This window comes from Hyperolius riggenbachi, chromosome 6 (assembly GCF_040937935.1).
Source record: "Hyperolius riggenbachi isolate aHypRig1 chromosome 6, aHypRig1.pri, whole genome shotgun sequence".
Lineage (NCBI taxonomy): Eukaryota > Metazoa > Chordata > Amphibia > Anura > Hyperoliidae > Hyperolius > Hyperolius riggenbachi.
This window is the reverse complement of record NC_090651.1, coordinates 162,101,776-162,128,517: the sequence shown is the minus strand read 5'-3', so window position 1 is coordinate 162,128,517 and position 26,742 is coordinate 162,101,776. Positions and strand designations below refer to the sequence as shown.

At 41.4% G+C, this 26,742-nt stretch overlaps 1 protein-coding gene across 2 annotated transcripts in view; it reads right to left on the bottom strand.

Moving 5' to 3' along the window:
* Positions 1-26,742, bottom strand: part of HMCN1 (hemicentin 1) — a 482,637-nt gene that overhangs the window by 198,671 nt on the left and 257,224 nt on the right. For both annotated transcript variants that reach the window (XM_068240141.1, XM_068240142.1), the window contains exons 50-58: positions 23,427-23,600; positions 21,817-21,930; positions 21,584-21,729; positions 18,924-19,068; positions 10,494-10,697; positions 7,630-7,743; positions 5,622-5,809; positions 1,077-1,173; positions 322-483 (exon numbers count right to left, since the gene is read on the bottom strand). In XM_068240141.1, coding sequence (XP_068096242.1) covers positions 322-483; positions 1,077-1,173; positions 5,622-5,809; positions 7,630-7,743; positions 10,494-10,697; positions 18,924-19,068; positions 21,584-21,729; positions 21,817-21,930; positions 23,427-23,600 — 1,344 coding nt within the window. The remainder of the gene's footprint in view (positions 1-321; positions 484-1,076; positions 1,174-5,621; positions 5,810-7,629; positions 7,744-10,493; positions 10,698-18,923; positions 19,069-21,583; positions 21,730-21,816; positions 21,931-23,426; positions 23,601-26,742) is intronic.

Here is a 26,742-nt window from a genome sequence, read left to right as displayed (position 1 = left end):
TGCAGCTTGCTATAACGATGATGCCAGTGCCCCCCCCCCCTCCCCTGCAGATAAACTGACCCTCAAAATGTTGGCTTGTCCATGGTGATATACATGAAGTCCTTTCCTTACATCAGCCCCTTAATATAATTTCTATGGAGAGAAATATCTGTTTTCTAAAATATTGTTGAAGTGTATTTGAATTTAGAGCTTGTGGACCTAAGAGTACCAGAAGAGTAACGTCTTTTCATTATAATATTTTTTTTATTTCGTAGTACAGATAAGTTCCAATCAAAACAAAATATACACATTTCACTTTGTGAAATCTTCACGTATTCTTACCTGGTACAATAAAAAGATGTTTGCTGGAGTTGATTAGTGTTCCATCTTTTACCCACTTCACTGAAGCTGGTGGAAATCCAGTTACATCACACATCAGTGAACTGAAATTATCCTCTATAACAGTGACATTTTCAAATCTGTCCCCACTCACTTTTGGAGGGACTGCAAACAAAAAAAAAAATTGTAGGAATGTCAAAAAACATCAAATTTTTTTATCTAATCTTTTTTCTTTTCAAAATGAATTTATTATATTTGAACACCAGAGAAATGCACACTGCACAGTATTTTCTTGCAGACATGAGTTGGACTATAGTGTAACAACTCTCATTGATTACTAATTAAAAGCTATCAAACTCTTTCAAGGCAAAGAAACATTTCTGATTCTGAAATATTTACATCAATTGGCCAGTGTACTGCGCATGTGTGACTATTAGTTAAATATTTAATGCGAAAAATGCGTTCGTATGCAAAAAAAATTGTAAATTTTTTTATCTGCTAGTATACTACATACATGCGGCTATTATCTACTGTTAATATTCAATGTAAAAAATCAGCTTGCATGCGTAAAAATGGTTGCATCCACAAATATGCTAGCAGGCATTATCACGGTTAGCAATTACGTTTACATGCAAAAAAATTTAATGAGTAATCTGCAAATTTAGCATTATGATTTTGATGCGTAATTACACATAGGCATAATTTCTGCCCACGACTACTGTCAAGAAGCCAAGAAACAAATATAATGGGAACTATACCATGAATATTCAAATTGAACAGTTTTTGTGCACTCCCTGCAACATTCTCAGCAATGCAGATATACCGGCCTGTATCTTTTAACTCCGTATTTAAGATCTAAAAAAGGAAAAAAAGGATTACATTTTATTAAGCAGCTGTATAACATTTATTGCAAACAACAAAGCATTCATCTAGTCAAGAAATATTTAGGAGAAACAGTCCCTGGCATGTATGATAAAGCTAAACAAAGCTGCATTTACCAGATCAGCTTAAAGAGAACCCGTGGGTGGGTTTGAAGAATATTATCTGCATACAGAGGCTGGATCTGCCTATACAGCCCAGCCTCTGTTGCTATCCCAAACCCCACTAAGGTCCCCCTGCACTCTGCAATCCCTCATAAATCGCAGCCACGCTGCTGACAAACAGCTTGTCAGAGCTGGCTGTGTTTATCTCTATAGTGTCAGTCTGCTGCTCTCCCCGCCTCCTGCAGAACTCCAGTCCCCGCCTGCATCCCTTCCCTCCCTGCTGATTGGAGGGAAGGAACGGGGGCAGGGAAAGGAGCTATGCAAGATGCGGGGGAGCAGCTGAGACTGACACTACAGATGTAAACACAGCCTCACAGCACGGCTGTGATTTATGAGGGATTGCAGAGTGCAGGGGGACCTTAGTGGGGTTTGGGATAGCAACAGAGGCTGGGCTGTATAGGCAGATCTAGCCTCTGTATGCAGATAACATTCTTTAAACACACCTCGGGTTCTCTTTAAAGTGACACTGAAGTGTAAAAAAACTCATGATGTAATTAATTGGTTGTGTAATAGGGATAATTAATAGAACATTAGAAGTAAAGAAAATAGTGTCATATTTTTATTTTCATGTATATATATATATATATATATATATATATATATATATATATACATATATATATATATATATATATATATATATATATATATATATATATATATATCTTTTTTTAGAGCATTGCACCATTCTCTAATAATTGCAGTTTCAATACACTCAGCATTTTAAATTATTTAACAGAGCCGGCTATTGACTCATTGAACTTTTCACTGCAGAAAAAAACATAAACAAAGAAGAAACAATGAGGGACCGTTCAGATAAGAGCTTCAAAGGACAGTGCGGTCCATGACTTTACAAAGTCGCAGACCTCAAAGAAGCTCTTTTGCATAGATAACAACTGAAGTTTCTTAACTCTTCCTGGACTGGAAACAATATGAGACTCATATCTGTGCTAATAATGTTTTATTTCTTAGCTGTACTACACATACAAATCATTATATTATAAGTTTATTTTTACTTCAGATTCCCTTTAACACAAATGTTAAGATGTGATTGTATAATAAAGCAATCACTTTTACAAGTTTATCACATTGATTAAAAACTGAATCTCACAATTAACAGCAATCAACTTAATGCAGTGAGTTTCTCGTTAGTTTCAATGCAACTATTTAAATTACTAAATAAAAACATATGGAAATATAAATCTTACTTCCTATCAGAAAAAGCAATTAATACATTTGCATGTTTGCTTAGTTAAAAACAATTGTTCACTCCGGTGCGATTGGCTACAGCAGCCAGGGATAGAGTCAGTCCCAAGACTCAATACAAAGGGTAGTACACAAGTAAAATGTTATCCCCGAACTTTAAATCCATAAACACTACCTTACAGCATCTTAATGGTAAAGTGTCACTTAGTGTTCAGTTCAAACAGTTGTGTTGTTGCAACTCGTTTGCAGTATGTATTGCTGTTATCTGCTCACAGCGTGGTGGCAAATGAGTGTGTAGTGTACCCAACATCTCAGCTCTTTGTGCACTTCCCCTTCCATTCATCACTCAGTAGGCTGGCCGGCCTGGCACTGTGTAAGGGAAAAAGAATATCATGCAGGCTGCACATGGAGATGGCCACACGCTAGACATGGAAACTAGAACATTTTAATATTGATGTGCAATAAAGCAAGAAACGTTGTAGTGAGTATTCCTGTGTCTTGCACGTGTCTCCAACTCCAGGTGCAATCTGCAAGATGTTCTGCTTTTTCCATGACAAAGTGCTAGGCCGGCCCACCTACTGGTGATGGAAGTAGAAGTGCACAGAGAGCAGAGACCGTGGATACACTACACTCGTCTTCTACCTCGCTGTGAGCACAGTGAGCTATGGATAGCAGTGATACATGCTGCTATTGCACGGATTGCAACAACAGGACTTGCTGCACTGAGCACTAGGTGACACTAAGTGACATGTGGAATTATAACATAAATATGTATATATAGTACTAGTCCTACTTAGAAATAGCCTATTTGTCCTTTTTCCCTTTTTTTCACTGTTCAGAGCTGTAAATCACAGTTTCTCTGCAGTTGATGAAGTCAGATTGCAGTGTTTCCTTCCTGACAGTAAATTAAAGGTGTGTGGTTGTGCAAATGCTGTTGACCGACAGCCGTGAACAGGTTTGAAGTTCATTAGGTCATTATTGCTCTGTGTGTGAGATGAATAAACATGAAGCAGTAGATGACAGTGAGACAGTTTAGTCTTAAAAACTTATGTGGTTTTAGATGGATTATCTATGTCCTGAAGGACTTCAGTTCCTGCCCAGGGACGTAGATAATCGCCTATTGAATTGAAACCATTCGCTCCTCTGCGTGTTCTCACTGCCAGTTGTAAGAGGGGAGATGAATGAAGGGAAATGCTGTTCCCATGGATTAATCTAAGTCCCTGTGGCAATGATCGCTGGCATCAATGAAATGCCGTGGTCATTGTAATAAACGAAGTAACATGTCCACGCATTACTTTGTAACGATTACTACCTGTTTGTGTACCTATAGTATGCTAACAGGAAATCATGTGCAAGGACATCTTGTGGCCAAATAGTAAAATTACACCTACATACATTTATTTCAAGGTACTATTCCGTTAGCCGGGCGCAACTGAGCTAAGTAATGTACCGATTCATATTTTTACTGGCCGTCTCGCTGCGGCTAAATGTATCAAAAGTGAGTTAATTTAATTAAATTGAGCCGGCGGCAATGTAACAGATGAAGCCGCCGGCTTCGGCTCTCTCTACTCCCCCTGCCTCTCTCCTATACAATACTGGAAGCTGGGGACATGCGTGTCCCCCCAGAGTCGTTTGTCGCGGCAGGGAATCCTGCTGTTCGTTCTTGTAGAGCGGGTGCTGGCAGAAGCAATGTCTGCAGCCTCCCCGCTCTGCTTTTTTCTTGCTACGAATGTCTCTCGGGGAAACGTGTGTCCCCCAACTGTCAGTGTTCTATAGGAGAGAGGCAGGGGGAGGAGAGGAGGCAAAGCTGAAGCCGGCAGCTTCATCTGTTACATTGCCGCCAGCTTAATTTAATTAAATTAACTCACTTTTGATGCATTTGGCTGCAGTGAGACAGCCAGTAAAAACATGAATCGGTACATTACTTAGCTCAGTTGCGCCCGGGTAATGGAATAGTACCTATTTTAATACAAAGACCCACACATGCATTTGGAATGAACACCTTACCTCTCACACTATCCCATAATTAATCCCCCAAAAAATTTGCATTACAAAAAAAAATTACAATAAAAAAATACATAAATAGTTAGCTTAGAGACTTTTTTTTTAAATATGTATGTCAAGAGGGTATATTACTGTTAAACACTTTATACACCAATACAGTATATCTGCATCCTCTGTGACTTCATCTAAGCCACGAGGACATAGATATATGTCTTGTAGCAGAAGCAGTGCTGTGCAGGATCGGGCTTGCTCCTGTGCACACTTCCGGCACTATCTGATGCAGCACTAATTGTTGAACGGAAATATAAGTTCCCTGAGCTAATGAGATTGATTTTTACCATTAAAAATATATTTATTTTCTCAGTTCATAGTGAAAAATACACTCTGTAGCATTATTGTAGATATAATATAAAATATATCTTCACCATAAATTGTGACAGGAACATAATCTAAGTTTTGTGATAAACGTTAAGAATAGCCAAACAAAATGTGTGTTTTTTATCTACAGTAGCACTTATTTATTTTCAAACAGGAATTGGTAAAACTGAGAAATAATGTGTTTTTTCTACTTTTTTTCATTTTTTTTCCCATTAGATCTCATAGAAAACAAAATTGGTCGAGGGAAAAAAAGAAACTCTGGAATTCTAAACCACCATATGCCAACAGGCAGATATAGTCTTTCATTCACCTCCAGAACACAATTGATGGATTGCCATCAAGTCAGCATGTATAGGGTACTATGTTCATGGATAGAAGGTTCTATGAAAAATTCCACACAACCAGACTGATCACACCTATTCTAAATGCCAACCAAATTATTTGCAAATGTTTTGCTGGAAAACTATTTAGAGTACAACATATTTATGAATTGGTAAACGTATTTTCACATTAGAATGTGACTATTATTACCTTGTTGCAGTGTCAGGAAAATGAGAGCAGACATTTCCTAGCAGCTTAAAAAAGTCAAGGGATTTGGGGGAATTAATATGTAATTTTAAACATCAGTTAAAATTAAATAAATGCACCGTATAGAAAAATAATAATACCCACCTGCAGGTATCTGCCATTGGACAACACTTGATAGTGTTTTCCGTCTTTTATGACCTGTCCATCCTTTTGCCAGCTTATTGTTGGAGCTGGATTACTGTCCACTGAACAGTCTAACAACACTGTTTGATTTGTCAAAGATGTAATATCCACTGATGAGTTTTCATTTTCATCTCTAAAAGTCGGAGGCACTAAACAAAGAAATCAAATAAATAAAAATAGGAGTTAAGCAAACTCCTAAAAATTTACTTAAAAATATGATATTGAAGTAAAGGCCAATGATTGCTGTAATGCACATAATACTGTGAACACAAACACACAAAAAATATCCCAGTAAGGGCTAGTGCACACCAAAAAGCGCTAGCGTAATCGCAAATGCTCAGTGCTTTTTGAGGTGATTTTTCAAGGTGATTCTAGACAAGTGCCTAGCAATTTTCTTATCTGTACCTATCGATTTTTGGAGCATTTTTTGTAGCATTTTTTTAGATACAGTACAGCTGCTAGTGTACTGGTTTTGACACAAAAAGGCTTCGCTCTGATCTAGCACTTTTCAGAGCAATTTTCCACTTTTCCTATACAATGAGGCTGAATCGCCTCAGAAATCAGCAGAAATGCTGCAGGACCTGCGTTTGGGAAAAAAAAATCACATTGCTCTGGTGTGATCCATCCCATTCAAATACATTAGCCAAGCGCTTTTTAAAGCGCTAGCATTTTTAAAAGCATTTAGAAGCGCTCTTGGTGTGCACCAGCCCTAACATATGTGTACACGTCTTACACATTTGCGAAAGTGAAAGGCATACAAAAACTATTTATTTTATGCATTTGTCCTATCATGAATAAGAGTACTGGTGTGAACCAGGTAAGATTACAAGTTGAGCACATGTATTTCATGTAGTTAACCCATTTGTGTACTATCTGCAGAAAGGCAGCACTGTATCTAGTAGAATGCCTTTTCAGACTAAAACTAAGCCTAGATTTCATGAAAATCAAGTGGGAATAAATAAGCTTCACCAAAGCTACAAAGTGCTGGTTGCTTTGAATAGTCAGGGTTACATATTTACAGTCAGGGTTAAACATTTACAGTGCATGGTCCAGAATAGAAGTCCTCTAATGAAACTGTTTTCTAGGGCAGCCACATGATCCACTCAGATGGGCTTAGCACCTAACCAAATAAGTGAATCACAAACTATAAAAGAAAATATTTAATTTGTCACTGCCCTCTTGCATTGGTTGCTAGGAAGTATGCTCTGAATATAATGTTCGATCTGCAATATAATTGCTGACTGCAAATTTAAAGGACCAGTATCATGGATTTTTTTAAATACAGGCATGTAAGAAATAGGTTTCTCCCAGAGTACAATGCACTATAAAAACTTGTCACCTATGTTGCTGTTACTTACAGTAAGTAGTAAAAATCTGGTATATATGACCGATTTTAGACTAGTACATCTCCTAATGGGGGTTCTCAGTATTTCCTTTATTCTTTGCAAAAGCACTCTATGGAAAGGATGTATGCTATGATGAGCCAGCCTCCGTGCTCACTTGCAAACTATTTTGGCAGTGTGACTGAAAAACTGTAGGTCAGAAAGTGCTTTTGAAAACCTTGAGAATTCCCCATGAGTAGATGGATTAGTCAGATCAATCAGATTTTTACAATCTATTGTAAGTGACAGTGACATAGGAAAAAATGTATAGTGCATTTTACTATGAAACATTTTATACATTTAAAATTTTGTAAGCGATAGTAGTCCTTTAAATGCAAAGGTAATTTTTTTAATAATATGAAATTACAAAAGGCCTTTGTCAGAAATGTTATGTTTTACCTTATTTTAAGAAACGGTCGAAATAATTTATATGAAAATAAAAAAAAAACATTTTTCAGTTGTGTCTCTCTTCTTGCCCAGCATATGAAACGGAAAGAAACTAAAGGACATTTTCTTCACACCATAATATTTCATTCTGATGATGATGAGTAGTTTCTTCAAAACGTCATCATTAGGAGAATACTTACAAAGCACTTGCACATTATAATCCAGTGAATCTTTTCCTGCCTCATTTACAGCAACACAAGTATATACTCCAGCATCCTCCATGCTTGCTCTTGTAATCTGCAGACTATGCCCCCCTGTTAAAATATATATTTATAATAACATATGGTAAGTACTTTTCAAAACTGATAAAATTACACAGTAGAGAATACATATGTTGAATATTAGTTCCTTGATGTCCAATATTACAAATATACATTAGTGTTGTATGAAAACATTTTATAATCAAGATAATACAATTCAATATTCTGTGCATAACATTGAATAGTCCAAACTCACATTAAATCAGATGAAAGCATAAAACCTAATTTTTATGTTACTATGTTTTTGTAACCATTAGTGCAGCATTTCTTTTAATAGCTTTGGCTTTCAGTATTTTTAACAAACATATTTTTCCCTTTGCATATGAGTTGCACTTTTGATATTAATAAGGGACAAATTTAAATTTTGCTCTGTGCAAAGGTTCCACCTGAAATGCTTTGGCATCGTGATTTGAGATTTCACTAGCACTGTAGTTCTGAGGGCAACCTGTCCTAAAATTTGCCTCTTTAAGTGGATCCGAGATTAACTTTTACTCATTGCATAATTGTGTTCCTTTCCTATTGTTTATAGGGCATTCCCCAAGCCAAATACTTTTTTGTTTTTGTTTTAATACTCTAATTCCCTATAAACTAAACAAGCCACGCCCACAGGTTTTCAGAGAGCCAAGGAACTTTCAGACAGTAGCAAGGGTATTACTAGCCAGAGATTTCAGAGGCCGAGGGGAGGAGGGAGGAGGAGGGGGGATTAGGTTTTTTTGCTCAAGATGCAGATAAGCCTGCCTCTGTGTAATGTTTACAAACAACATAGCTGCTGTCATTGTATTACAGGAAGAAATAATCATATTCTATTAAAGCTGTTTGCAGCTAGATTTGCTGTGTAAACTATCTAAACTTTAGATAAGATATATAGACAAGTTACTTGTTTTAGTTAGTTTTTCATCTCGGATCCGCTTTAAGGTGGCCATACATCAGGCGACTTTGCGGCCGATTGAACATCCAATTCGATTATTATAATTGAATAAAAATTGGTGCCGCCAAGTGCACCAATGACAGACAATGCAGTCGCTTTGTCGAACGTGCAAGCGGTGGGAACAGCGTGCAATTTAGAGACGATCAACAAACACGGCGAAACCCCCATCGCTGTCCCCCCTAATGATAAATATCCCCCCGGTGCCCCGTGCAAGGTATACATTACCTGTCTGCGGCTTCCGCTTGTCCCTTCGCTGCTTCCAGGATTTTTCCTCTGCATACATCTCAGATCTTACACACATGCGCCCTTACTAGGAAACCACGTAGGGTGCGCATGTATGCAGAGGAAGAATACCAGAAGCAGCAGAGGGACAAGCGGAGGTCGCTGACAAGTAATGTATACCTTGGGGAACCGGGGGGATATTTAACATTAAGGGGTTACATCGTCGGGGCGGCGAGGTGGTCCGCATGCGGCGTCACAAGGCCGATTCCAGATCTATTTCAGCATGAAATTGATGAGGAATCGGCCTGTGGTGTATGGGCAGCTGGCAGATCTCTCTCTTATCAGATTCGATTAGAGAGAGATTTGTCTCTTGGTCGAATCTGCCCAGACATCGCTAGATGTATGGTTACCTTAAGTAGTAAGAATACACAAAGACTGTGACCAGCCTCTTCTGATTGTGCAGTTAAATAAAACTCATCAAAGTGTCTGCGCCCAGACAGGGTCTGCTACTGAAAACATGGTCATGTCCAGAACTATCATCATGTTCTGCCTATAAGTTTCTTGAACATAAATAAACTCTCACCACCAACTAAATGATTCAACCAAAATAAATGAACGTTATATCTTGATTGGACTTAAATGTGATAAAAAAAATAAAAATAAAATAATTTACTAAATATTGAAAACCTATTTTTTACTTGTTCTGATCAGTTATCTGAAGAGACATTGGGCCTGATCCAATTCACATATTTTCCTAATATGTTTTTCTGTTTAAAATGACTTTTCATAATTTTTCTACTGGAAAAAGTTCCTAAAAAGTAGGTGAAAAAGTACTGTCAAAATTATTTTTCTTGCTTGCTGGGGGCATAAAAGTCATTTTATTGATAAGTTGTGAAAATATCACCTAGGAGAAAACTTCAGAGAAAACGTGAATGGTGTCGGACCCATTACCAGTTTAAATATTGTTTGATGGTAAAGACATGAAATGTTGTGTTTAATTTTCGTCAGTCAGTCTTTATACCAAATCACTTATTGACTGATTTACTCATATTATTTATTTATTTATTTATATAGCGCCGACATATTACGCAGCACTGTACAGAGTATATTGTCTTGTCACTAACTGTCCCTCAGAGGGGCTCACAATCTAGTCCCACCCATAGTCATATGTCTATGTATGTATCGTGTAGTGTATGTATCGTAGTCTAGGGCCAATTTTTTAGGGGAAAGCCAATAAACTTATCTGTATGTTTTTAGGATGTGGGAGGAAACCAGAGTGCCTGGAGGAAACCCACACTGACACAGGAAGAACATACAAACTCCTTGCAGATGTTCACCTGGCTGGGATTCGAACCGGTGACCCAGCGCTTGCAAGGCGAGAGCGCTAATCACTACGCCACTGTGCTGCCCAATATTATTGAATCAATCGTTCTATCAAACTTTAAGATAGTGTCATGCATGCCAACCTAAAGTAATTTTAATTTAGAAAAATATTGTCTTTCATGCATGAAATATGTTTACACGCAGAGCTTTTAAAATCAGCTAGAAAATTAATTTGACCAGCATGTTAGTGAAATACAGAATTAGGAGGTACCTGGTAATATAAAAGCCTTGTCACTGGAGGTGAGAAGCCTGCCATCTTTATACCATGTGATAGTTGGGGCTGGGATAGCATTGGTTTCACAATATAGATAAAAGGGATTGTTGACAATAACATCTTTGTTATTTCCTCTTCTTTCTATGAAGTTGCTGTCAGCATTCAGCAGAAGTTCAGATGATTTGGGGAAGTTTGGAGGCACTAAGTCACAATAAAACAAAAAAAACAAATATTAGTTTAAAATAACATGATTGTCTGTGAATAGAGATGGCCCGAACGGTTCGCCAGCAAACGCTTCCCGGCAAACTTCCAAGGTTCGCAATCGCGGAGAACCGCAAACTTTTCCGGAAGTTCGGTTCACCCCCATAGTGCATCATGAGGGTCAAATTTGACCCTCTACATCACAGTCTGCAGGCACATTGTAGCTAATCAGGCTACACTCCCTCCTGGAGCCACTCCCCCCCTTATAAAAGGCAGGCAGCATCAGGCTTTTCACTCACTCGTGTGCCTGCATTAATAGAGAAGGGAAAGCTGCTGCAGACTCTCATAGGGAAAGCTTAGTTAGTTTTTAGCTTGTTTCTTGCTGATTCTTATTGCTAAAAAAGCACCCCTCAACAGCTCTTTTGAGAGCTAATCTTGTTCTTGTGATCTATTTTTTTTTTTTTTTGTGTGGCCCACTGACACTTGTGTTGCATAGACAGCCTTGATAATCCATACTGTGTGTGCCACTGTCAGGCCTAGCACATTAAGTGACTACCTGTGTGTGTGCCAGGTGCACATTGTAATACCCATCACTGCATATACCTACCTGTTGTTCACTGTGCACCCACCTACCTATGTGAGCACATGCAGTGTCACTGTGCCTGTCCTGTACCTGTCTGTGTGTGACAGGTGCACATTGTAATACCCATCACTGCATATACCTACCTACCTGTTGTTCACTGCAGTGCACCCACCTACCTACGTGAATCGATATGGGATTGCACACCACGGTGGAGGTGCTGGGACCCGTATAAGCCATACAGTAGAATCCAAAAGGTCTGCACACTCAGGGAATCAAATTCCAAGTTTTATTCAGACAAAGTGACACAGTTCCATTCCATATACCAACGATTTGTTTCGGGGCCCAGTGGGGTCCCCTTTGTCAAGACAACACAGACAGAATGGTGACGGTCGGGACGGACGGTCACCATTCTGTCTGTGTTGCCTTGACAAAGGGGACCCCACGGGGCCCCGAAATGAATCGTTGGTATATGGAATGGAACTGTGTCACTTTAGGCTTGATTCACAAAGCGGTGCTAACAGTTAGCACCCTGGTGAAAAGCCCCTTATCACGCCTAAACTCAGTTTAGGCGTGATAAGTTTAGGCATGATAAGTTTAGGCATGATAAGTTTAGGCATGATAAGTTTAGGCGTAATAAGTTTAAGAACCAACTGGGTTAGCACCGCAGTGCACAGCTGATCAAAAGTTTTGCGCTAGCAAAGTCTGGTGCACTTCGCATAGAGTTTAATGGCGCTGCTTTGCGTGCGGGACTTTGCGCGCGATCTAAACTTATCTAAACTTATCACGCCTAAACTTATCACGCCTAAACTTATCACGCCTCAACTGGCTTTTCACCAGCGTGGTGTAATGGTTATCACGCCTAAAGTCTTTTACTGGGTTAGCACCGCTTTGTGAATCGAGCCCTTTGTTTGAATAATAAAACTTGGAATTTGATTCCCTGAGTGTGCGGACCTTTTGGATTCTACTCTATGGCACCTACCTACGTGAGCGCACGCAGTGTCACTGTGCCTGTCCGGTACCTGTCTGTGTGTGACAGGTGCCCATTGTAATACCCATCACTGCATATACCTACTACCTGTTGTTCACTTCAGTGCACCCACCTACCTACGTGAGCGCACACAGTGTCACTGTGCCTGTCCGGCACCTGTGTGTGTGTGACACGTGCACATTGTAATACCCATCACTGCATATACTTACTATCTGTTGTTCCCTTCAGTGTACCCACCTACCTACGTGAGCGCACGCAGTGTCACTGTTCCTGTCCGGTACCTGTGTGTGTGTGACAGGTGCACATTTGTAATACCAGTCATTGCATAATTGTTCACAGTAACTGTGTGACCACACACTGTGTAATATACCCACTCCGAGCATACCTGTTAACTGCACCTGTGTGACAGCTGCACATTGTATTGTAATACCAGTCACTACATACCTTTCACTGCATCTGTGACTACGCATTGTATTATACATGGCAGTCAGTACATACCTTTCACTTGAATGGATGGCAGACTTGCCCTCCATAACATGTTCTCGTTAAAGGTAGTAAAGTCGATTAGTAGTGTCATATACAGCAGGGCCTTAAAAGTCCTCCTGTATTGTTATTTATTGTCACTACCTCGGGTCTTGCATGCCATGCCTGCTGCCTTCCTTGGATGTGTGGTGGTAGCCGTTTCCCAGGCTCCAACTCCGGACCGGAATCAAACCCTGACTCCCCGGCCGTGCGCTTTCTTTAACAATGGTAGAGAAAGAACCATCGACAGTATGAGCAGCGATGGACTACTGGGTGCACAGGCTTGACCTGTGGCCAGAGCTGTCACAATTTGCCATCCAAATTCTGTCTTGCCCTGTCTCAAGCGTCCTGTCAGAAAGGACCTTCAGCGCAGCTGGAGGCATTGTCACTGAGAAGAGAAGTCGCCTTGGTCACAAAAGTGTTCAGTACCTCACCTTTATCAAAATGAATGAGGCATGGATCCCGAAGGGCTACTGCCCGCCCCAAGACTAGGTCAGTCCCCACACACAGCATCTCTGCCTGCACGCCGTGTGACTGCCTGCCCCATGACTAAGTTGCTCCCCACACAGCATCTCTGCCTGCAGGCCGCTTGACTGCCTTCTCTGCCACCACCAACAGGGTCCAGTACTCCAGGTGGATTCCTGAATTTTTAAGGCCGCTAGCAGCGGCCGCTATAATAATTTTTCTGGTGCGTGTGCATGCCTGCCTAATTTTTCTGGCTGCACTGCAGCTGCAACAACAAAACAAAAGGCATGTACATGTGCCAATTCCTCTTCATGATCATTACCTTGCTGAGGTGAAGGGGCTTGCGTATCACAATGAAGCAATGACCACCGGCTATATGAGTGTCTCGGGGGGGGGGGGGGGGCACACCCATGATAATAAGGTCGTTGCTTCATTGTGGACAGTCCAAATTTGATCAGCTGGACAGTTACTGTTCTGTCATTCAGCTACCTCAGCCCGGCGACCATATGGGCTGGAAAGCCGCCATCATCTGCACTCTCGTCATGGTGCGCACCAGTCCAGCACGGCCGTCACTACACAGACAGCTGTTTGCAGGCACTGCATACCTTTCACTGCATCTGTGACTGCACATTGTAATATACCTGGCAGTCAGTGCATACCTTTCACTTGAATGGATGGCAGACTTGCCCTCCATAACAGATTCTTGTTACAGGTAGAAAAGTCGATCAGTGTCATATACAGCAGGGCTTCGAAAGTCCTCCTGTATTGTTATTTTTGGTCACTACCTCGGGACGTGCATGCCATGCCTGTTGCCTTCCTTGGATGTGTGGTAGCCATTCCTGCTCCTTTGCCCACAGCGTGCCTGCTGCCTTCCTTGGATGTGTGGTGGTGGTAGCCGTTTCTTAGGCTCCCACTCCGGACTGGAATCGAACCAGGATTCCCCGGCCATTACCCGTGGTCACCATGCTACTGAGAAAGTACCATCAAAAGTTTCACACAGTTAAATAAATGGCAGACTTGCCCTCCATAACAGATTCTCGTTAAAGGCAAGTGGTGTCATCTCTGGCTCACAGCGCTGGGTCAAGGGTCCATCTGACCACAGGTGCCTGGTCTGCAAAGCACGGTCAGGGCAGGTACATTACTTATAAAGCAAATTGGTCCTTACTTGGATGTGTTGTGGTGGTAGCCAATTCTCAGGCTTCCACTCTGGACCGAAATCGAACCCTGATTCCCTGGCCATTACCCATGGTCACTCACAATGGCAGACTTGCCCTCCCATAACAGATTCTTGTTACAGGTACTGAACAGCCATCAGAAAATGTAATTTAAAAAAAATAGATGTAAGCTTTAATAATGGTAGAGAAAGAACCATCGAAAGTTGATAAGGCAGACATTACCTGATATCACTGAGGAAGAGCAATCTCGCCATGGTGAGCACCAGTCCACTATGGCCGTCACTACACAAACAGCTGTTTGCGGTGCATTACACAGTGAGTTTGGTGTGTCAGTGTGAAGCAGTACTCTAATTACACTCCCTGATTGATGTATACACATGCAAGATGTTTTAAAGCACTTTAGGCTTGCAATTTAGCATTCAATGTGATTTCTGCCCTTAAAACGCTGCTTTGCGTCAAATCCAGATTTTTCCCCGGGACTTTTGCCATCTATCCCACTCCGCCATGCCCCCCTCCAGGTGTTAGACCCCTTGAAACATCTTTTCCATCACTTTTGTAGCTAGCATAAGTGTTTCTAGTTTTCAAAGTTCACCTCCCCATTGAAGTCTATTGCGGTTTGAGAAAGTTCACGCGAATCGAACTTTTGCGGAAGTTCGCGAACCCGGTTTGCAAACCGGAAATCGGAGATTCGGGCCATCTCTATCTGTGAATCATCAAAGACACTTCAAAACACAGATAATGTTATATTGTGTAGTCCACAATGTAAGTTTTTAGCTCTCACCCTTATTCAATCTAGCCAAATATTGACATTAATTATTAACAACAGATGCTAATAAGTTGTGAAAAAAATGGCTTTTAATTTTTTCATACTGGTCAACCCAAGAATCATTGAAATATTTGCAAACGTTCACTTTTGTGAGCTTTTAGCTAGTAGTGAAGAAGTTTGTCATTTAGTTGTGGAAAGTAGAACTTCTGTAATGCTTCTAAGCACATTTGTAATTTGTTTAAAAATTGTGTTTTTTTTTACTTTTTTTTTAAATAATTGATATTGAAAATTTTGATAAGAGAAAAATATACTAGTATAGCCACCTGCAACAAAAGTATGCAGCCAGTGGAGTCCAGCATCAAAGCATCTGATCAGTTCCTGGTGTGCCGCCCACGCCACACCCCTTCCCCTTTATATGGCCTGCTGCCTGCTGCTCCCAAGTCAATGTTGCTAGCATGTTCCCATAATGTTGGGTGATTTTAAATTTAGGTTAGGGTGGGGACCCCGAGAGAAGGCTGCACGAGCCGTCCCTGCTAACATGCTCTGCAGTGTGGAACAGATGTCTCTCTCAATAAGAGAAGGGTAAGGTCCCCGGATAATGTGTAACGCATGGATTTGCTTCCATTGCTTGTATTGTGAGATGCATTAGTTCTTAATGCACCTGTTCCACTGCAATGAGCACACTTGTGCCTTTGAGAGGCTTATTAGCCCTATGTAGTGAGTGTCTATCAGGTGCATATTGGTTAGATGCGCAACCATTTCATTTTCTCAAAAAGTGGGATCAGCGCATCACCAGGCCGCCTCCGAATGGCCTCCGATCAGAGATGCGCTGAGCCTACCTCCCCCCCCCCCCCCCAGAGACTGCAAACGCACCTTGAACCCAAACAGAGGCTCTGCAGAGGCGCTGTTCATTTCCTTGCTATGTACTCATTTATTTCATTTTCTCCCCTATTGCAAAGCATCTGATCAGCATGGACTGTTAGCAAAACAAAATTCCTGTCACTCAGGCTCAAGACCAAACTTAAACCAACTAACTAACTAACTAACTAACTAACTAACTAACTAACTAACCAGTTAAATAGACGTATAGCCAGACAGCTGCTAAACCTACAATTTCCAATAGCACAGCTCCTAGACAACTTGTCCATCCCAGGACAAAGCTCCTTCTGACTGCTCTCATCAATCCACTGCACCTGTGCTGCAGCAAACAGAGTCTGGTGTGGATTCATGGAATAAGGCACCCACAGTGTAACATCCTGGTTGAAATGTAAATCCTGATACAATATACTGTCTGACCATATGCACATAATGAGAAAGTACACACAAGGGGCTTGATTCACAAAGCGGTGCTAACTGTTAGCACGCCTGTGAAAACCCCCTTAGCACGTCTAAATAAGCTTTTTGCGCATAAAACTTTACGCGCGCAAAGTTTTATGCGCATAAAACTTTACGCGCGTACTGCACAGAGCGCAGGGCGCTCCGCGCGAAGTGCCCATTAAAGCCTATGGGACTTAGCACGCATAAAACTTTGCGCGCGTAAAACTTTGCGCACGCAAAGTTAGCGTGCGATCTGATTGAGAAATCTGGTGCTAACATACTTAGCACCCTGGTTAGCGCGTCTAAAGACTTTAGACGTGCTAAGTAGGTTAGCACTGCTTTGTGAATCAAGCCCCAAGTGTTTCCCACACAGATAGAAAAAGGAGGCTCAGTTAACAGAACTTTCAAGGATACAATTCCCTTTCCTGAAGGTAGAACAAGTTGCCACAAACAATCATGTTCACCAAGTAATTGTTTGACTCCTGGGCCAGCCAATTGCTTTTGATTATTGCCTTACAAATACAATACACTTTATTAGCAAATGTATGTGGTCTGTGTTGCATCCATTATTAGTTGTGCACCTTACCTCAATTACTTTCAGTGGTTTGTCTCCCTTTGTGGAAGACTGGTTTTCATTTAAGGTGCACCCAACACTTATTGTATACATTGCTATTTCAGTATTGGTTGTGCAGACCTAACATTTCATGAACCTCACAAGAAAAAATTCTGCCTTTCTGTCACATAGGGATGATCTCATGAGTATTATGTTTATATAATTATTCACTTAGTAATACATAAAAGTGTGCAGTTGTAAACATTTTACAAACACACACAAATTATTACATTAAGAGGAACAGCATGGTTGTGGTTAGCACATGTTTTCAAGCCTGGAATCTTTACTCTGTGTGCATTACAAAGTATCCATATACCTTCCTCATCCAACTGCACTGAACAGGAAAAAAAAGTTTCTTATTTTTCCACATCTGCTCTTACTTGGTAATTGGGAGAAATACTGGGAGGGGGAGGCGCTCCAAAGGATGTGTGAAATGATTAGTGACCTGGCTATTTTTTACAAATATGTGCTCTGCAGCTATAATGGCTCACTGCAGAGCGACACAACGAGCCCACAAATGAATCTCCTCCCTCTTTTCTGCCCACCAACAGAGCTCTCTGTTGGTGGGCTCTAATCACTGGTGCAGGGTTTTGTTTTTATTTCTTTTTTCTATTTTTTTTTTTTTTATAAAAATGTAAATTTTTTATTTATTTTCCCCTCCCCCTGACAGCCAATCATCTGGATTGTCTCTCATAAGCATCAGCCTATAAAAGCGATCCTTTGCTTTGATCCTCCAGGGGACAACCGAGTGACACAGCTGTCCCCAGTACAGCACTGCAGTACATTGCAGCACTGTACAATGTAAATAGATGGTGGTTTCACCGTCTAACAGTCTGCTAGTGGCGATCGCCACTGGTAGACTGATGACGGAGCAGAGCTCCATCATTCAAGCGGGGATGTGCGCACATCTGCGCGTGTGATCACCTGCAAAGCCCCGCCCAAGTCCTTGACGTCTTTCGGCATTAGGCAGTCCTGGCATTGGGCAGTCGTGAAGGAGTTAAAAGGCAAGAAAAACATACACAAAGACAAGGACTTATATAAGTTACAAACATAATTTATGTTTAAAAAAATGTATTGCACCTCCGAACTCCCATGAGGGTTAGTTTTTAATTTGGGTAAGTATTTGGTTTTCATTTTTCAATCTACTATTCCTTTTTTTGGAGTGCAACCTAACCACACTGAAGCAAGTCAACCCTCTCTTGGTCACCAGCTTCAAGCGACGATCCGTGGTTGTCATTCTGCAACTTGGTTTTGCGAGTACCATATTTGTTTTCTTTCCTTTCTGCATTACTTTACATACTACAGCACAAGGGCCCTTGGTTCTCTCCTGTTTGTTTTTGTCTCCCCTTGGAAGAATGACAGGTACTTCAGATCCCCGTCATAGGTAGCTTGCTTTGCTAAGTTGCTTTGGCACAATCAAAAAGACTATAGCTTAGTATACACATCCGATTTTCATTGGCCAATGACTGATCAATTTTACCACCTCCATGTACTATGAGCTAACAATTGTTGAATGCTGTAAATAAATGTGCAGGTAAGCACTCATACTGCATGGAATTGGTAAAATTGCCCAATGATTGACCAAGAAAAATGTGATGTGTGCACCAGGCTTATCTCTGTTTGACTCTGTGGAGTGACTATGTGTATACACAAAAACACAAAAAAGGTAAGCAAGTTAAATATTGTTTTAATAAGTATAGAGCTTGTATGAAAGGTTTGTTTACTTCTCAGTAACATTAGTCTTTAAGTTTAAAGTCTGATGCAAGAGGATGAACAAAATATAGAAGGTTTTCTAACCTTGTATGATGACATCAAAGTCCATTTCATCTTCTCCAGCAACATTGGATGCTATACAGGTATAACGTCCTGTATCTGACAGCTCAGATTCATCCACATGCAGCTTATTGCCGTAAGATGCTAAAAGATTCTCAGGGTCAAGAAGCTGTGAGGAGTAAGGAGTAATATTATTAACCTGAATCACTAAAATGTTAACTACTGAGAAAGACAACAGAGAGAAAACAACAAATAAATAATAGAAAAAAAGAATAACATGCACTTCAATATACTGTACATTTCTCAGTGGATTCACAGATTTCTTAAGCTGGTCCACGTCAATGCTACAGATAAATCAGTTTTACATATAAAATTAAATGCACATTTTTACTTTCCCAAAATGTTTGGGGAAATGTGTATTTCTGCATGATAAAAATGCACTACTGTTAAGATGAGGACATGCACAGGCAATGTAGGCATAGATGTACAGATACAGTATATGTTATTGCCTATTGTAGTTTATTTATATTAAAAGTAAATGTACTTTTTTAAATAAGGTTTTCAACAATTAATGTTGCATATATAGTGGAGGATGCACTTCTAATTGGTTGTGAGAAATAAGAATGTGATATTTCTGGTTCGCCATGAGCTTGCTGGTTAGTCTGTACCTCTGGATATTTCTTGTTTCACAAGTCTGGGCTGATAATTTGCAACCACTTTTAACTCTTACTCCCTCCAAAGTGTTTACTTATATTTCATGCCTGACAACAAAATGAGGTCATGGACCTTATTTACATAACTTGCCCTCCTAAACAACACTAGACTGCATTCTAGAGCGCTGAGGATTGCCAGTGACCCTTTTCACCCAGGTCACTGCTTCTTCAGCCCACTCCCATCAGGCCGGAGACTCTGGGCCATTTCCACCAGGACCGCTAGACACAGTGACTCTTTTTTTCCCTTTGGCTGTCAGCCTCCTGAACTCCCTTCACATACTGACCCCCCCCCCACCACCACACACACACACACACACACACACACACACACACACACACACACACACACACACACACACACACACACACACACACACACACACACACACACACACACACACACACACACACACACACACACACACACACATACACACACACACACACACACACACCACCACCACCACCACCACCACCACCCCCAAGCTGTGGCCAACCAGTCAACCTGCCCACAAAACTAACTGATCAGTCTTTTTCATATCTATTTTTTGAGAACTGTTTTGTATGATACTTACTGTTGTTTCTTGGTTTTATTAACTGCATGTTGTATTTCTACACTCTACCTGAGCATTGTATTGTCCCAAACCCAATTCCGGGTAGGAACCAGTCATGCTTGGCAAAATAAACTATTCTGATTCTGACTTTTCTCCTGAATTTTTTCCTAGGAAATGATTTTTCATGTTCTCTTTAAGATAACTTTTCAGCACTTTGCAATTGAAAAACGACTAAAAAGTAGATGAAAACTAACTATCAGCATTATTTTTAGTATTTTTTTGCTTGATGGTGGCTTAAAGGGTAGTTTATTGACAGGCGAAAAAAGTGAATTAACCACTTCACCACTGAGGGGTTTTACCCCTTGAACACCAGAGCAATTTTCACCTTTCAGCGCTCCGTCCATTCATTCGTCTATAACTTTATTATTACTTATCGCAATGAAATGAACTATATCTTGTTTTTTCCGCCACCAATTAGGCTTTCTTTAGGTGGGACATTATGCCAAGAATTATTTTATTCTAAATGTGTTTTAATGGGAAAATAGGAAAAAATGTGGGAAAAAAATATTATTTTTCAGTTTTCGGCCTTTATAGTTTTTAAATAATGCATGCTACTGTAATTAAAACCCATGAAATGTATTTGCCCATTATTCCCGGTTATAAAACCGTTTAAACTATGTCCGTATCACAATGTTTGGCCCCAATATTTTATTTGGAAATAAAGGTGCATTTTTTTTCAGTTTTGCGTCCATCCCTAATTACAAGCCCGTAGTTTATAAAGTAACAGTGTTATACCCTCTTGACATAAATATTCAAAAAGTTCAGTCCCTAAGGTAACTATTTATGGTTTTTTTTTAATTGTATTTTTTTTTTTTTTTAAATTACAAAAAAAAAATAATTGGGAGTGTGGGAGGTAATGAGTTAATTTATTATGTAAAACAATTTATTTTTATGTGTAAAATGCATTAGGGTGTAGTTTACTATTTGGACACAAGATGGCCACAGTGAGTATGTTTACATGCGACCTGTAAGCGACCGGAAGGACACTTACAGGAAGCAGTAGGAGGCTGGAAGACTCACAATGATCGCGCTGTTTCTGAAAGAAGCAGCATATCATTGCGGGAGCTTAGATCAACGAACGGGAATGGATTTTCCCGTTCATTGATCTCCGGGCGAGCGGGCGGCGGCGTGCACGAGCGGCGGGTGCGCGCGCACGAGCGGCGGTAGCGCGGACAGCGGCGGTAGCGCGGAAGGTACGGATTTCTCCGTCCCTGGTTTTTTAGGAGGGAAAAAAGGGACGGAGAAATTCGTACCGCCAGGGGTAAAGTGGTTAAATAAGTGCCCAGGAGTCTACAACAAAGGTGGCATGCAATAAAGGAAGGTAGAGTTATAGATGCAAGAAATGCAGGTGACAGACCTGGCCATCTTTGTACCATGTAATTGTAGCCATTGGAAATGCCTTAACATCACATTCCAGGGTGAAATTAGTGCCAAATTTAGCTTTGACCTGTTTTGAAAAAATTCCTGTTGCCGCAAGATAATCCTTTGTGATTTGGGGTGAAGCTGGCAAGGGAAAATACAAATAGTCAGATATGCAGTTCTTACTCTTATGCTAAAATATAAATGACACTCATTTCCAGGTTAACATACTGTAAACCTTCAAATTATAATGATTTTCAGCCACTCCTGCTTCATTAGCTGCAATGCAGCTATAACTTCCAGAACTGTCTTCCTCAGCCTTCAGAATCTGCAGCATACGGCCTCCTAGATTCAGAAACACAGATGCTATGTAAGGAAAACATGCACATCTTTACAGTTACTCATAAAAATAGATACTGAGCAACATATGCAGCGCAACTGATATTTACTTCTTGCATTAAATGTTGATGTTGTAACAAGAACAAAAAAACTATCAAATAGAATTGTTTTGTGCTAGAAAGTATTGGTCCCATGGCTATTTGATTGCATTGTCATTGTTAGGGAAGTAATGATAATAAAGACACTATCTCGGAACAGGAATGTCCAATAGCTGCAACTGCGATAAATAAAATCAAACTTGTAACAAGGTCAGACATTTTCCAGTTTGGGCCAGAAACTGATAATTTTTTTCAAAATATAAACTTTCCTGTAGTGCCAGAAAAGCTTCACATCAAAGAGCACTGTAAGATTTTTATCAATGGTAGCTACAATTTTTTTAATTACCTGCTGTGGTCCTTAGATAATAATATGGTAGAAGTAGCAAAATGGGGTCAGCAAATATCTTATATATTTAAATATCTGCTATATAATTGCACCAAGCCTAAGACCCGCACACACACTAAATTAAAGTGGGCTGAGGCGGCCAATAATGACTGACTCTGATGATAATCCAGCGTGTGTAAAGAAGCCCCTGACCACCATCCAGCAAGCATCCGCCAGGTGGATCAACTTGGGTGGGCTTTGTTCTCACTGCTCACCCTGCCATGCTCTATGGGTACTGCAACCAGGAACACTTGGCGACGTTCAAACACAAACGTAATTTCAAAGACTGGTCAGCACACCAAGCTACATTTCAAACTCTATTTTTTTTCTCAGAGTGATGAATTCATCCCTTTATCAAGGCATGTCAACAGTGTCATGACACTGTTGACATACCTTGATAAAGGGGCGAATTCATGGCCCTGAAACAATTGTCAGGTTGTCTTCGGTGGCGGAGACAATAAATATAGCTTGAAATATAGCTTGGTATGCTAATCAATCTTTGAAATTCTGATCCCTGTTAGGTGACATCAATCAAGCATGTGCATGGGCCTTTAGTTTTGGTCCTGAGTTACCATGGTCAGTCCTGAGTTAAGCCTGTCCTAAAACCTCTGTCTGCCACCTGCCCTGATACTCTTTCTGCTGCCAGCTCTGACTTTTGCCTGGTTGTGGATTATGCTTATGTCCCTGTCAAATAATCAGCTGTGTGTAGTGGACCATAGCCAAGGGTCACAGCTAGGGAGGTTCACATTGTCATCAGTGATCATGTACTAATCTCTGCCTAATACCAGATATTAAAATAACAAAATGAATATGTTCTAACTGTGCCATTAGATAATAAGCATATAAGCATATGGAGAGAAGCATTTTTAAAATACATTATCAATCCAGTTTGTTTCCGGGTTTTGGCAATTTAAATACTGTTAAAATGGTCGAGCATATACCTGAAATAGCTCTCAACCCAAATCATTACACGTGGGAAAAAAACGAAGTTGTAATTGAAATATAAGTGAAACAGTTACCTGGTAGAACTCTGATGTTCTCCTGAGAATGTATTTGGCGCCCATCTTTATACCAGGATATGGTAGCCGGGGGATGAGAGTGAACATTACAGGACAATGACAGGGAGCTGTGCCGAATCACACTTACATCTTCAGGTGATTCTTTGGATTTGGCACCAGAGATTATCGGTGATACTGGGGAAAGACAAGGCTTGTTAATTAAAAACCTAAATCGTTTTGCATTCTTATATCTGGCAGGTAATTTTATAGCATAGACCAAGGTATTTCCTTGATATCTTCAGGAAAGGCTCCTATAAATGTTACCTGATTGGTCATAATTATTAAAAACATCTTTAGAGGTGTAGCGAACGGTTCGCCGGCGAACGGTTCCAGGCGAACTTAGGGGGTTCGTGTTCGCCTGCACCAGGCGAACTTTTGCGGAAGTTCGATTCGCCCCATATTGCACTATGAGGGTCAACTTTGACCCTCTGCATCACAGTCAGCAGGCACATTGTAGCCATTCAGGCTACACTAAGCCCTGGAGCCCCACCCCCCCTTATATAAGGCAGGGTCCGGCGGCCATTAGCCTCACTCGTGTGCCTGCTAGAGAGAGGAAAGGGACAGCTGCTGCAGACTTTTTCTCCTAGGGACAGATTAGTTAGGTTCTAGGCTGCTTTGCTTGCTCCTGGCTGATTATTATTGCTTTTAAAGCACCCAGCAACAGCTCTTTTCAGAGCTCAACCTGTCCATTTTTTTTGTGTGTGTGTCAAACTGACACTTTTGTTGCATGCACAGCCTTGCTAATTGATATTGTGTGTGCCACTGCCAGCAGCCCAGCACATTCAGTGACTACCTGTGTGTGTGACAGGGAGCTGCACATTGTACTACCCAGTACTGCATATACCCCAGTACCTGTTGTGTTTACTTAACCCACCTCATCACTGCATATACCTAGCTTTGTGTTGAGTGAACCCAGCTCACTGCATCTAACTACCCAGTACCTGTTGTGTTTACTTAACCCACCTCATCACTGCATATACCTAGCGTTGTGTTGAGTGAACCCAGCTCACTGCATCTAACTACCTGTTGTGTTGAGTGTGAACCCACCTGGCCACCTCGCTGCATCTAACTACCGGTTGTGTTGAGTGAGAACCCACCTCACTGCATCTTAAGTACCTTTACTGTTGAGTGAACCCAGCTCACTGCATCTAACTACCCAGTACCTGTTGTGTTTACTTAACCCACCTCATCACTGCATATACCTAGCGTTGTGTTGAGTGAACCCAGCTCACTGCATCTAACTACCTGTTGTGTTGAGTGAGAACCCACCTGGCCACCTCGCTGCATCTAACTACCTGTTGTGTTGAGTGAGAACCCACCTCAGTCACTGCATCTTAAGTACCTTTACTGTTGAGTGAACCCAGCTCACTGCATCTAACTACCTAGTACCTGTTGTGTTTACTTAACCCACCTCATCACTGCATATACCTAGCGTTGTGTTTAGTGAACCCAGCTCACTGCATCTAACTACCTGTTGTGTTGAGTGTGAACCCACCTGGCCACCTCGCTGCATCTAACTACCTGTTGTGTTGAGTGAGAACCCACCTCAGTCACTGCATCTTAAGTACCTTTACTGTTGAGTGAACCCAGCTCACTGCATCTAACTACCCAGTACCGGTTGTGTTTACTTAACTCACCTCATCACTGCATATACCTAGCGTTGTGTTGAGTGAACCCAGCTCACTGCATCTAACTACCTGTTGTGTTGAGTGTGAACCCACCTGGCCACCTCGCTGCATCTAACTACCTGTTGTGTTGAGTGAGAACACACCTCACTGCATCTTAAGTACCTTTACTGTTGAGTGAACCCAGCTCACTGCATCTAACTACCCAGTACCTGTTGTGTTTACTTAACCCACCTCATCACTGCATATACCTAGCGTTGTGTTGAGTGAACCCAGCTCACTGCATCTAACTACCTGTTGTGTTGAGTGAGAACCCACCTGGCCACCTCGCTGCATCTAACTAATGTTGTGTTGAGTGAGAACCCACCTCAGTCACTGCATCTTAAGTACCTTTACTGTTGAGTGAACCCAGCTCACTGCATCTAACTACCCAGTACCTGTTGTGTTTACTTAACCCACCTCATCACTGCATATACCTAGCGTTGTGTTGAGTGAACCCAGCTCACTGCATCTAACTACCTGTTGTGTTGAGTGTGAACCCACCTGGCCACCTCACTGCATCTAACTACCTGTTGTGTTGAGTGAGAACCCACCTCACTGCATCTTAAGTACCTTTACTGTTGAGTGAACCCAGCTCACTGCATCTAACTACCCAGTACCGGTTGTGTTTACTTAACCCACCTCATCACTGCATATACCTAGCGTTGTGTTGAGTGAACCCAGCTCACTGCATCTAACTACCTGTTGTGTTGAGTGTGAACCCACCTGGCCACCTCGCTGCATCTAACTACCTGTTGTGTTGAGTGAGAACCCACCTCACTGCATCTTAAGTACCTTTACTGTTCAGTGAACCCAGCTCACTGCATCTAACTACCTGTTGTGTTGAGTGAGAACCCACCTCACTGCATATAGCTAGCATACCCCCGAGATGGACAAAATGGACAAACCAGGTAGAGGAAGAGGTAGAGGCAGACCCAGAGGAAGGCCACCAGGCACCGGCAGGTCTGTGGCTGTGCGAGGTGGTGTTGCTGTGATTTCATGCGGACCTGCTCCAAAATACAGTGCTCAGAAGAAGGCACGTGCCCAGAGCCGGGACAAGGTCCTCCAGCACCCAAGGCTGAGACACCAAAGTGCGCCCCTCCATCCCTGCCACCCCAGCCATCACACACTGATTGCTATTAGACTAAGAGGCGCCACAGGGCCCACAACCTCCCCAACACCTTAATATCTAGTTATCTGGCTTGCAGTCACTGCCATGTATCCCCTTTTCTTATTTCTTTCTGCTTCAAACACAATTAGGAATGACAGCTGTATGAATTCTGCGCCCCCTCCTACACTGCGCCCTGAGGCTGGAGCCTCTCCAGCCTATGCCTCGGCCCGGCCCTGCACGTGCCATCACTTCCCAAAATCGTGAGGAGGTGATTGAGTATTTAACACAGAACACCTCATCTCCCACAGCCACCAGCGCTACAACAAGCACCACATCCGCTGCATTTGACACTTTGCAGGAGTTATTTGGTGGTGGTGGTGAAATCACTGATTCCCAGCCACTACTGCAACAACAACAAGAAGTTGCAGGTACACCACCTCCTACGTCTGAGTTAGGTGGCGATAGTATGGACGTAACGTGTGTGGATGGGGATGATGGTGGA